This window comes from Chiloscyllium plagiosum, chromosome 3 (genome assembly GCF_004010195.1).
Source record: "Chiloscyllium plagiosum isolate BGI_BamShark_2017 chromosome 3, ASM401019v2, whole genome shotgun sequence".
Classification (NCBI taxonomy): domain Eukaryota; kingdom Metazoa; phylum Chordata; class Chondrichthyes; order Orectolobiformes; family Hemiscylliidae; genus Chiloscyllium; species Chiloscyllium plagiosum.
In genome coordinates, this window is record NC_057712.1 from 119,672,049 (window position 1) to 119,685,841 (window position 13,793).

Here is a 13,793-nt window from a genome sequence, read left to right on the forward strand (position 1 = left end):
GAGGTCCAGGAGGGGGAGGGAGGTGTCAGAGATGGTCCAGGTAAATTTAAGGTCAGGGTGGAATGTGTTGGTGAAGTTGATGAATTGCTCAACCTCCTCGCGGGAGCACGAGGTGGCGCCAATGCAGTCATCAATGTAGCGGAGGAAGAGGTGGGGAGTGGTGCCTGTGTAATTACGGAAGATCAACTGCTCTACTTAGCCAACAAAGAGACAGGCATAGCTGGGGCTCATACGTGTGCCCATGGCTACCCCTTTGGTCTGGAGAAAGTGGGAGGATTCAAAGTTGTTAAGGGTGAGGACCAGTTCGGCCAAACGAATGAGAGTGTCGGTGGAGGGGTACTGTTGGGAACGTCTGGAGAGGAAGAAACGGAGGGCTTGGAGGCCCTGGTCATGGCGGATGGGGGTGTAGAGGGATTGGATATCCATGGTGAAGATGAGGCGTTGGGGGCCGGGGAAACGGAAGTCTTGGAGGAGGTGGAGGGCGTGGGTGGTGTCTCGAATGTATGTGGGGAGTTCCTGGACTAGGGGGGATAGGACAGTGTCGAGGTAGGTAGAGATAAGTTCAGTGTGGCAGGAGCATGCTAAGACAGTGGGTCGGCCAGGGTGGTCAGGCTTGTGGATCTTGGGAAGGAGGTAGAACCGGGCAGTGCGGGGTTCCTGGACTATGAGGTTGGAAGCTGTGGGTGGGAGACATCCTGAGGTGATGAGGTTCCGTTTCCCCAGCCCCCAACGCCTCACCTTCACCATGGATATCCAATCCCTCTACACCTCCATCCGCCAGGACCAGGGCCTCCAAGCCCTCCGTTTTTTCCCTCTCAGCCTCTTATGCTCCAGGGAAAATAGCCCCAGGCTATTCAATCTCTCCCTATAGCTCAAGTCCTTCAACCCTGGCAATATCCTTGTAAATCTTTTCTGAATCCTTTCAAGTTTCACAACATCTTTCTTATAGGAAGGAGGCCAGAATTGCACACAATATTCTTAAAGTGGCCTAACCAATGTCTTGTACAGCTATAATATAACCTCTCAACTCATATGCTCAATGCTCTAACCAATAAAGGAAAACATACCAAACTCCTTCTTCACTATCCTATCTATCAGAGACTCCATTTTCAAGTGAACCTGCACTCCAAGGTCTCTCTCTGTTTAGCAACACTCCCCAGGCCCTTATTTGCCTTTCCAAAATGCAGCACCTCACATTTATCTAAATTAAACTCCATCTACCACTCCTTAGCCTATTAGCCCATCTGATCAAGATCCTGTTGTACTCTGAGGTAACCTTCTTCGCTGTCCACTAAACCTCCAATCTTGGTGTCATCTGCAAACTTACTAACTATACCTCCTATGTTCATGACCAAATCATTTATATAAATGAAGAAAGGCAGTGGACCCAGCATCTCATCCTTGTGGCACTCCACTGGTCACAGGCCTCCAGTCTGAAAAGCAACCCTCCACCACCACCCTCTGTCTTCTAGCTTTAAGCTAATTCTGTATACAAGTGGCTAGTTCTCCCTGTATTCCATGTGATCTAACTTTGCTAACCGGTCTACCATGAGGAACTTTGTCGAATGCCTTACTGAAGTCCACATAAATGCCCACCTCTCTGCCCTCATCAAACCTCTTCATTTCTTCTTCAAAAAAACTCCATCAACTTCATGAGACATAATTTCCCATGCACAAAGCAATGCTGACTATCCCTGATCAGTCCTTGCCTATCCAAATACATGTAAATCCTGTCCCTCAGGATTCCCTCCGAGTACTTGCCCACCACCAATGTCAGGTTCACCGATCTATACTTCCCTAGCTATTCCTTACTACCTTTACTAAACAGTGGCACCAAGCTAGCCAAGATATGTTAATCCTGACATTCGGAACTTCTCAGCAATTCCTTCAGCTCTGCCTTTGACTCCCTTGACCAAATTCTCAAACATTTTCTTCCTTGCATTCTGGGCCTTCTCCTGATATGACCCTAATCTCTAGGTCCTTAAGTTCAAGTGATGCTGGCTTGAACAGACAATTGATTTAGCCAATCATTAAAAAAAATACTAATTTTCATAACCATCGTCCAATGCTTTTATGTAATTCTCCAGACAATCAGTGATATTCTGATTATTCCTGCTATATAGCTCAATATCAACTGCAATCACTGACCATTGGACTTCCTGTCTGATAAGCTCAGTTAGAATAAACATGACAACAGGTAAAGGTTGGGATTCAGCATCATCTCTTGGCTCAATCCAATTCTAACTTCAAAATATTCACACTCCCTATTTCTGGTGCTTCTTAGCTTCCTCACTGCAAGACATCTTATATTTCTTTCCCCTATCGCCTCCATCCTCACCTCCAAATAAGGCAAGAAGTTTTGTTATAAACTCAGAGTCAACGTACAGCACGGATTCAGACCCTTTGGTCTGACTCGTCCATGCTAATCAGATATCCTAAATCTAGTCCCATTTGCCAGCACTTGACCCATATCCCTCTAAAGCCTCCCTATTCATTCATATACACATCCAGATGACTTTTAAATATGGTAATTGTACCAGCCTCCACCACATCCTCTGACAATTCATTCCATACACACACCATTCTCTGAAAAAATTGCCCTTTAGTTCCCTTTTAAATCTTTCCCCACTCACCTTAAATCTATGCCCTCTGGTTCTGGACTCCCCCATCCCAGGAAAAGACCTTGTCTATTTACCCTATCCAAGCCACTCAATTTTATTAACCTCGATAAGGTTGTTGATTTCTATGTTTGGAATATGGGTAGTGTCATTGGAGTAGTAATTGAAAGGCCCAGGTGAATGTTCTGGGGAAGTGGACTCAAATTCCACCACAGCAGCTGATTGAATTTAAATTCAATTAATAAATCTGGAACTAAAAGCTAATCTCAATGGTGGTAGCTGTGAAATTAATATTGTGGGTATCAAGAGGATACACCACACTATGGAGGACTGTTAAGACCAATCGAGGTTCCCAAATTAATTACATTCCAGTAGAGATATTCCAAATCATGAAGCTTCAAGGGGAGGAAGGATAAGGTGGCTCTCCTTCTTAATTCACCCCCTTCTTTCAACCCCCTCGGTTTATCACATGGTTAATTTAAAACCAGACCAAATGAGTTTATTAATTGTAGAAGCCGAGAATTCAGCTAGGGGTAACTTACCCCTGAACTCCTCATGTCCACAAATGAAGGCAGAGGATAGGAAAGCATAAGAGAGAAGATGCAAGGGAAGAAGCAGTACTTTGAAGTAGCATACAGCAGAAAATATGTTTGAACAGGCAGTTTATTCAGATATCTATAAAAGGCAACAGTCAGCAGTTACTTAGCAAGCATCTGTATTTAGCAAGATAATCACATGGTATCCCTCATGAGGAGAAGCTTGGGCACAGCAGGTAGGTGATGAGAATAGATAATGCTTGAAAATAACACAAAGTAGAAATTCTGATAAAAACCATATGCTGCAGTGCAACTTCTGTGACAATTGAGACCCAGGATACATAAAATATGAAACTAGAATCTAGTTTACAATGAAAAAAAAGGAATGATTGACACATTGTTCCAGAATAAACTATGTTGCATGGAACCATTGTAACATAAAAATGTACATAAATGGTGTTTTGAGCTGTAGTCAGCAGAGTATCTCTGAGTTTGACTCAGAGACCTCTCCCGCACGCATTTCGTAGAGTCAAAGTGATACAAGCTTGAATAAAGTTGCCTTGCTAGAATCTACTCAGTCCTGAAAACTCAATCTTTGCAAAACCTTCCATTGTCAAGCTACAAGGTTTAAGTCAAAAGCATGATGGAATAATCTCTACTTGTCTGAAGTATAGCTCCAACAACGTTAAAAAAAAACCTATAAAACAGAAAGAACTGCAGATGCTGGAAATCAGAAACAAAAACAGAAAACCCAAAAGTGTAGGATTGAGCAAAAATCTCCATCATTTAAAATACTGGACAAGTCCCTGGACTTTCCAAAATTTTTTAAAAGTTAAAGGGGACACCTGGGCTGAGCTGTAGGAAAAATACCCAAAGAACGAGATGGCTGCTTGGAACTCCAATTTATACCTCCACTCCAAGAGAACAATCAACAAACCTAACACTCTATATTGAGTTAAAAATCACAACACCAGGTAATAGTCCAACAGGTTTATTTGGAAGTACTAGCTTTCGGAGGGCTGCTCTTTTGTCAGTGGGGTAGGATCATTAGACACAGAATTTATAGCACAAGATCATAGCGTCATGCAACTGATACGATATATTGAACAAACCTAGATGCTGTCAAGTGTTTCATCTTTTAGAATGGGTTGCAGGTTTCAATTCATGAATATGTAAATCCCAGAACTTCTTTCAAGTCACATTCCCGAGATAACTTAAGATTTTTTTTAAAAAAGGTGATATCTCAGCTCAGACAATGCATTAAAAGGTGTGAGGTTAATATCTCAGCTCAGACAATGCATTAAAAGGTGTGAGGTTAGAGTCTGTATTCCAATCTTGAGTCAGACTAGTTCTATTTCCAAAGTAGGAATTTATAAAATGTCACATGCATGCAGCAGTTACTCGTGCGATTTGGGGAACATTGTCTATCTCAACACTGCAGGCAAGGCTGCGCAGAGGCATGGTACATTGGTGAGACCAAGCAAATACCAAGACAACGGATGAATGGACATCATGCAACAATCGCCAGACAGGGATGTTCCCTCCCAGTTGGGGAATACTTCAGTGGTCAGAGCTATTCAACCTCGGATCTTCAGGTGACCATCCTCCAAGGCGAACTTCGGGATACAAAGCAACGCAGAGTGGCTGATAGCCAAGTTCGATACCCAAGAGGATGGCCTCAACTGGTGCGTGGAGTTCATGCCACATTACAGGTGAGCCCACTACACTATACACTCATACACATACTCTTACATACTCACACAGACCCTCTCTCATACACACACACACTCTCTCAGACTGACACATAGCCACGCACACACCCTCTCACAGGCTTATACTCCATCACACTCTTGCACATACTCTAGCAAGCACACACAAATGCACACTCTCATTCTCTTCCACACACACTCCCTCCCTCACATGCACGTACACATAAAGCTATGGGGTGAATTTGCATTTTGTATATGCAGGTACATACTATTTTGTTCAAAAAGCACACAATCTGCAGGCAGTCAATCTATGTGACATTTTGTAAATTCCAACTTTGGAAATAGAACCAGTCTGACTCAAGGTTGGAATACAGACAGACTCTGAACTCACTCTCTGTATTGTCTAAGCTGAGATGTTGCCTTTTTTATATAGCATTAAGTTATCTTGGAAATGTGACTCGAAAGAAGTTCTGGGATTTACATATTAGTGAATCAAAACCTGCAACCCATTCTAAAATACTTAACAGGAATCTAGGTTTGTTCAATATATTGTATCAGTTGCATGACACTATGATAGTGCCCCACTAGCTAACTGACAAAGGAGGAGTGCTCCAAAAGCTAGTACTCCCAAATAAACCTGTTGGACTATAACCTGATGTTGCATGATTTTTAATTTTGTCCACCCCAGTCCAATACCAGCACCTCCTCATCAACTCTAGACTGAAACTAACTTTTACACCTTGGGTTACCCAGCACAGTCTACACAGATACCGAACATTCAACTTCAATCAAAATCCATTTATACATACTCTTAACTATTGGGAAGTCAACTGATTTAAGAAGGAAACACAATGGACAACACAGATTTGAGGAGAGATAATGGGGCACAGAGTCTTATAACCGCTAGCCCTGTAACCGCTAGCCCTGTTTGCTTGACTCATTCATTCATTTATTGTCACATATACCAAAGTACAGTGAAAAGCTTTGTTTACGAGTAGTACAGGCAGATCAAAGTAGCAAGGATGTACAGATCAGAGTAAAAAGACTAAGACAAAGGCATAGAGGTTACATTGCACAGGGTGTATGCTAGGCGAGATCAATCTTAGCAAGATCAGCATTATTTGAGGCTACAGAGTCCATTCATCAGTCTAATAACAGCCAGGAAGAACCTGCTGCTGCATATGTTCAGGCTTCTGTATCTTCTCCACCCTCTCAAAATCGATCTGACCTGAGAGAGAGCCTTTTTCAACAACAAGCTTCTGCAGAAACAGCTTCCCCACAGGCTTTGAGCCCCAACAAGCAGCTTTGAAACCAAGAACCATAGAGACCAAACAGAGAAGCTAAATCGGGAAGCCAAACCAAGGACATCCGAGACGAGGGGTGAAACCAGCCAAACGCTTTCCAAACAAGAGCTCCCAGACATAGGCCTGTTCTGAACCAAGAGAACCAACTGCAAGCAGCTCAGCAACAAGACACACTTTAAAACTGCATTGTTCCCCAGCAGTGAGCTTAAACTCCTAAGACCCCAAAGTTTTCAACCTAGTTAGCAGGGAGGAGAAGGTGGGTGGTGAGTGCTGAGAATCCCAAGGGTAGGAAGCCTGATTAATGTTTGTAATTTAAAACAGTTTAGCTTTTAATAGTGTCTAATTTAATAATGTATTTAATTACTGTTATCTATATAGTTGTCTGTGTGAATTTCATTTGCCTTTTTTCCTTGTATTCAACTTACCTTTTGTATTTAATAAACGCAAAGATTCTTTTGCCCTGAAACACCCTTCTTCATTTCACATTCCTAAATAAGTCATGTCAGAACCAGGGATCTTGAGGTGATTCGAACCACCTAAAAATCAGCAAATTACTGATTACAAATCAGAACCCTGCAGCAGATCTGGTAGCATCTGTTGAAGAGCCACTGGAGCCAAAACATTAACTCTGATTTCTCGCCACAGATGCTGCTAGACCTGTTGAATTGTTCCAGTAATTTCTGGTTTTGATTCAACAAACTGTTTCTTGTCCAGGGAAACATAACCCATTCCACCACTTACAAATTCCACTCTCGTCACCACCAACCAACACAGCGACGATAGTGTGTACCTCTTACAAGATGCTTTGAAGCAACTCATTAAAAGGTCCCTTTGACAGCACTTTCTAAACTTGCAACATCAACTACCTAGAAGAATAAGGTCAGAGATCACATGACACCAGGTTATAGTCTAACAGGTTCATCTGAAATCACAAACTTTTGCAGCCTCGAAGAATAAGGGCAGCAAGAGCATGCGAATATGACCCATGTTCAAGTTGTCCTCAAATCACACTGTCCTATCTTTGAACTTCATTGCTGCTCCTCCTTTGTTGGGTCAAATTCCTGGAATACACTAAACATAATTTTGGGTATATTTATACCCCATGGGCTGCAACAGTTCAAGGAGGCAGCTCACTTATTGCCTTCTTGGTTGCAATAGGGATGGGCATTGCCAATTAAACACACAGTCTAAGAATTAACAAAATAATCCAAATCATCCCCAATCCTGAATCCTAACATTTTACCATGACTTATTCAATCATTCCTGAAAATCCAGAAGTACAATTTTCCCCCTATTTGTGCAAGACTTACAAAAGATCTGCCAAATTGCAGTTTCCCTTCCATAAATACGTTTTGACGTTTACGTGCCATTAATACATCCCGAGTAATAGAAACTTGCATGTTCTCGAACATTGATATCAGGCTAATTGGGTTATCACGTAATGTTTCCACTCCTTTTAATAGTTTTTGTTACCTTTCAAATCAATGGGGATAATCCTAGCATCTTGGAAATTCTGAAGTATCAATATGCTAAAAAAAAAGGTCTTGTGACAATCACTCTTTGAAATGACATGTCTAAACAAACATCGGGACTTCGTTGTTGGGCATATAAAACAAAAGTGAATTCCTCACCCGCCTTCACTCTCCACCTCCTCGGAGCTGACAGAACCAAAACCAACAGCGGAAACATCTACATCTCCATCTCCATCCTCCAAGACTCGCTCGCTTCTCTTTCTCTTCCTGGCCGCTTTTCTCGGACTCCGCTCCGGCCCGAGCTCACTAAGTTCTTTCCGCACTCGTTCCTCCAGGCGAGGCACGGCCTCCTTTAGGCTTTGTACCTCGTCCTTCACCTCCTCCAGGCTACGGATCAGCTCACTGAGCGTCTCCAAGATGTCGGCCTGACGCGGCGAGGGGATCCTGGGCCCGGAGGCTTTTAAACGGTTGCGAAACTCAACCCGACTCCTCGCAGCGGAGATGCTGCTTTCGTTCTCTTTGGTCCTTCGGTACCAGGCGACCGCCAGCGTGAGGCCGGCCGCCCCGATACCCACCCCTGCCAACAAGCCCAATACCAGAGCCTTGCCATCGGTTGACTGCGTCATGTCCGCGAGCGCCAGCCGTTACCCCAGTCGGTTAGAAGTGAGCGCGAGCAGCAACTACAATTTGAAACCCAATCACCGCCTGCTGTGCCTTCACCTTCACCTTTCCTATAACAACTCGCTGTTATTAGCTTCACTAAAAAAACAACCTCTCCCTTCATCTGCTGTCATACGCGATTAATAACCGCCCACTCGGAATTCTCTACTCACGGCTGCAACAGCCTACTTTCACACTGTGAATGACAGCAGGAAAGCGAAAGTCCATTGAGCACTCACTTTCAGGTAGTTTTTATTTTTAAAAATTTATCTCAGAATTGTTGATCTGCCACCGTAAAACGATTATTTCAATTCATTGTTTCTGAAAATATTTACGTGTTTACAACCTGTTGCGCAACATTATAGCGGATGACATTTTTGCTCCATTCACAATTAATGCTGATGGTTCACTTCTACAGTTCATGTATTTGAAGGGGCGGCTGCGCTTTGATGTTTACTGAATGTGAATTTGCATTCATTTAGCCCTTCATAAGCATGTTAACAAATAAAGTTGGAAATGTAGTTACGTGAGGTATTGGGATAGTGACCAAAAACCCACAGTAGTACGTTTAAGTCCCAGAACCCACTTCCGTGTAAACATCAGAGCCAACACGAAACCTTGTAAGAATCACCATAGGACCAACCTTAAAATAAGTACTCTAGGCTTCTCTGGTCCATGACTCTATGCAGGAAAATCATTCCTACTCAAGGTTTGGATTAAAATGGTATCGTTGGGAATGATATTGTGACTGAAGCTATTTGGGTTACTTGAAAATGGCCAAAGTGGCTTATTGGTTGTTCTTGTCATTTGCAAGAAAACAAAAGTAACCATATTCATTGTCTATTGCCTGATTTTCCACTGGGCTTTGGTGATTAATATTTATCTTAATAATCCATGAGGACAATTATGTTGTTTATCTTGGTGAAGATATAGAAGTAGCTATGTAATTTCAGGAACCTTCAGGAATCAGTTAGGATTTCCAAAAGTTAAAAAATCACACAATACCATGTTATAGTCCAGCAGGTTTAATTGGAAGCACACTAGCTTTCGGAGCACCGCTCCTTCATCAGGTGGTTGTGGAGGACACAATTGTAAGACACAGAATTTATAGCAAAAGTTTACAGTGTGATGTAACTGAAATTATACCATGAAAATTACCTTGATTGTTTGTTGAGTCTTTCATCTGTTCGAATACCATGATAGTTTCACTTCTTTCATGTGTAAATCACAAAATTTTTTTAAAGTTGCATTCTCAGGTTAACTGTAACAATTGGTGTTAGCTAGACAATAAGGTGAAAGTGAGGACTGCAGATGCTGGAGATCAGTGCTGAAAATGTGTTGCTGGAAAAGCGCAGCAGGTCAGGCAGCATCAAAGGAGCAGGAGAATTGACGTTTCGGGCATGAGCCCTTCTTCAGGAGGGTTTCCTGAAGAAGGGCTCATGCCCAAAACGTCGATTCTCCTGCTCCTTGGATGCTGCCTGACCTGCTGCGCTTTTCCAGCAACACATTTTCAATATGTTGAAGGTGTTAGCCCCCTGTGTTCTCTGTCTGTGCCATAATGTTTAGACTGATTGATTCTAATCTAAAAAGTGAGATCAGAGTCTTACATGAATTCATGCAGTTTTTGAGCAAAGTACAATGTAACTTTGCAAGTACAAATTCACCCCACAAACGTATATGTATATGTGTGCATGTGGGTCTTTGTGTAGGTATGTGTGTGTGTCTGTCTGTCTGGGTTGGGGGGTAGAGAGTGTATATGTGAGTGTAGAATGTCCCAAGTCTGTGAGGGGGTGCATGTGGGTGTGTGTGTGTCCGTAGGAGTGTGTGTGTGTCTGTGTGTGTCTGGGCTGGGGGGTTGAGTGCCTGTGACAGAGAGTGTACATGTGTGTGCGTGAGTGTAGAGTGGTCTAAGTCTCTGAGAGGACGCATGTGAGTGTGGGAGTGTGTGTGTGTCTGTATGGATGTGTCTGTGTGTCTACGTGCGTGTCCGTGTATAGGTGTGTGTGTGTATAGTGCAATGGTGGTCACCTGTAGTGTGGCATGAATGAGGAATATTCCCAGTTTGACTGGTCCGTGACTACGTACAATGGACGTTTCAGCACTCTACAGTAGCATCCCCCACAATGACGGCATTGTGGCAACAGCCTCAGTACTCAACACCAACAACTGCCAATCTCCGAACACCGTCCTACAACTCATCCGCTTTATCCTCGATCACAATGTCTTCACCTTTGACAACTAGTTCTTCATCCAGACACATGGAACAGCTATGGAGACCACATTTGCACCCCAATATGCCAACATCTTCATGCACAGGTTCGAACAAGACTTCTTCTCGACGCAGAACCTCCAACCAACATTATACACCAGGTACATTGACGACATTTTCTTCCTCTCGACCCATGGCAAGGAGTCACTGATAAAACTATGCAGTGATATCAACAAATTTCATCCCACCATCAAATTCACCATGGACTTCTCTCGACTATCTGTCTCATTCTTGAACACATGCATCTCCATCAAGGATGGACACCTCAGCACCACACTCTACCGCAAACCCACAGACAATCTCACAATGTTACACTTCTCCAGCTTCCACCCAAAACATATTAAAACAACCATCCACTATGGACAAGCCTTACGCATACACCGGATCTGTTCAGATGAGGAGGAACCGTGACGGGTATCTGGAAGTACTCAGGGATGCCCTCATAAGAACGGGGTACAATGCTCAACTCATCAACCACAGCAAGGAACCGTAATGACCTCCTCAGGAGACAGACACGTGCTGCAACCGACAGGGTACCCTTCGTTGTTCAGTACTTCCCAGGAGCTGAAAAACTACGCCATGTTCTTCGTGACCTGCAATACATTATCAATGAGGATGAACACCACGCCAAGACCTTCCCCACAACCCCACTGCTTGCCTTTAAACAACCGCCAAACCTCAAACAGATCATTGTTCGTAGCAAGCTGCCCGGCTTTCAGGACAACTCCATACAACCCTGTCATGGTAGCTGCTGCAAGATGTCTCAGAGTGTGGACATGGATGCCACCATTACACGTGGGGACACCTCCCACTATGTATGTGGCAAGCACACATGTGACTCAGCCAACGTTGTCTATCTTATACGTTGCAGGCAAGGATGCCCTGAGGCGTGGTACATTGGGGAAACCGAGCAAAGGCTACGGCAATGGATGAATGGGCACCGCACAACAATCAACAGACAGGAGTGTTCCCTCCCAGTTGGGGAACACTTCAGCGGTCCCGGACATTCGACCTCGGACCTTCGGGTGACCATCCTCCAAGGCGGACCTCGGGACAGGCAGCAGCGAAAAGTGGCCGAGCAGAGGCTGATAGCTAAGTTCCGTACCCATTGTGATTTTTAACTTTGTACACTCACAATCACATACATATACACTCTCTCTCTCTCTCACAGACACTCACAACCCTCCATCACAGACACACGCACTCTCCTACAGACACACACATGCTCACACTCCCACATGCACCCCCTCGCAGACTTGGGACACTCTACATTCACATATATGCACTCTCTCACACACTCACAACCCCCCAACCCTGACAGACAGATACACATACACACACACACACATGCACGCATATACATAAATGTTTGTGGGGTGAATTTGTACTTGCAGAGTTACATTGTACTTTGCTCAAAAACTGCATGAATTCATGTAAGACTCTGTTATCTCACTTTTTAGATTAGAATCAGTATAAACATTATGGCATAGACTGAGAACACAGGGGCTAACACCTTCAACATATTGTCAAGCTAACACCAATTGTTACAGTTAACCTGAGAATGCAACTTTTTTTAAAAAAAAATTGTGATTTACACATGAAAGAAGTGAAACTATCATGGTATTCGAACAGATGAAAGACTCAACAAACAATCAAGGTAATTTTCAAGGTATAATTTCGGTTACATAGAACATAGAACATAGAAGAATACAGCGCAGTACAGGCCCTTGGGCCCTCGATGTTGCGCCGATCCAAGCCCACCTACATGGTATTCGAACAGATGAAAGACTCAACAAACAATCAAGATAATTTTCAAGGTATAATTTCGGTTACATCACACTGTAAATGTTTGCTATAAATTCTGTGTCTTACAATTGTGTCCTCCACAACCACCTGATGAAGGAAGGGCCCTCCGAAAGCTAGTGTGCTTCCAATTAAACCTGTTGGACTATAACCTGGTGTTGTGTGATTTTTAACTTTGTACACCCTAGGCCAACACCAGCATCTCCAAATCATGATTTCCAGAAGATTTGAGTCAAAATGTAAAGGTGTCTTTTTACTTGGTGCTCTAAAATCCCGATTCGAATTATAGGATTATTTAGGTTTAGCTTTATGCTTTTTCAGTTGAAACAGATTTTGTATCAATCCAGACTGTAAAAACATGGGAATGGGGAAAAATCTGGAAAAGACTGACTCCATCTGTTCTGACTAATTTGGGAAAATGCACCAGTTCTCAAGTCCCACTACTCCTGGGGTGACCACAGAAATTAATGATTTAATCAAAAACTTACAAAACTCCTGATTTACTTTTGGAATCAAGTTAGCAGAAAACGCTACCCAAGTTCCTGTACTTAACAAGTGTTTATAGCAAGTAAGCAAATTCTACTCATGAGTACACTGTAACCTTTGAGTTTCTACTTATTAAAGCTCTGACCATCTTTTAACACCCCTTCACATATAGTCAGACAGACATAGACTAACAAAAAAATTGTTTTATGCGTGGAGAGAAGAAACATTGGAAAACACAGTTCAATAGCAGGAGTCCAAGGGCTTGATGAAATGTTACTTTTGACTTGCCAGGACTTTGTTTTTCAATCTCCCAGATTCTTTCACTGCTTCACAGGAGGCGCAAAGCAATTGGTACACTAACTACAAAGCCTCTTAGTCACAGGTTAAAAACAGCGGTGCACAGTAAGTGGGGGAAGGGGTGGAAAATAATTGACTTTCTTCCGGCTTCTGTCTTTTTATTGCAAAGAGAGAGAGGGAGAAAGAGACTACTAATCCTTCCAGAAGTCAAAGGCTTCTCATTGTATTGTTGATACCCACAAGCTGTTCAGCTACCCGGAAAAGAATCAGAGTTGTCACCACAACAGGTCACAAACTCACCAGCTGCTTGTTACCAGTCAAATCTCAGTCTACATACATCCCTGTGTTGTTCTGTCTACGAACATCTTCCCTTAGAGCTTGAACAAAGTAGCAGTTATAAACATTAAACACAATTTAAAAAAAAAATAATTCATAGCATGATGGTTTCACTGACTAGGCCATCATTTATTGTCATTCCCAATTGCCCAGACTGCAGGTAAGAGTCAACTACATTGCTGAGGATCTGGAGTCGCACATAAGCCAAGCCAGGTAACGATGGCAGTACCCTCCCTAAAAGGCATAGTGAACCAGGTAGTTTCATTAACTTGTTTTCAAAAGTGCAGCAATTCTTTATTTTTT

The 13,793-nt window shown here is 43.0% G+C and overlaps 1 protein-coding gene across 4 annotated transcripts in view; it reads right to left on the bottom strand.

The window, feature by feature from the left end:
- LOC122548484 (regulator of microtubule dynamics protein 2) overlaps positions 1-8,301 on the bottom strand; it is a 225,766-nt gene extending 217,465 nt beyond the window's left edge. For all 4 annotated transcript variants that reach the window (XM_043687200.1, XM_043687201.1, XM_043687202.1 and 1 more), the window contains exon 1: positions 7,799-8,301. In XM_043687200.1, coding sequence (XP_043543135.1) covers positions 7,799-8,265 — 467 coding nt within the window. In that variant the 5' untranslated portion in view covers positions 8,266-8,301. The remainder of the gene's footprint in view (positions 1-7,798) is intronic.
- Positions 8,302-13,793: the final 5,492 nt, after the last annotated feature.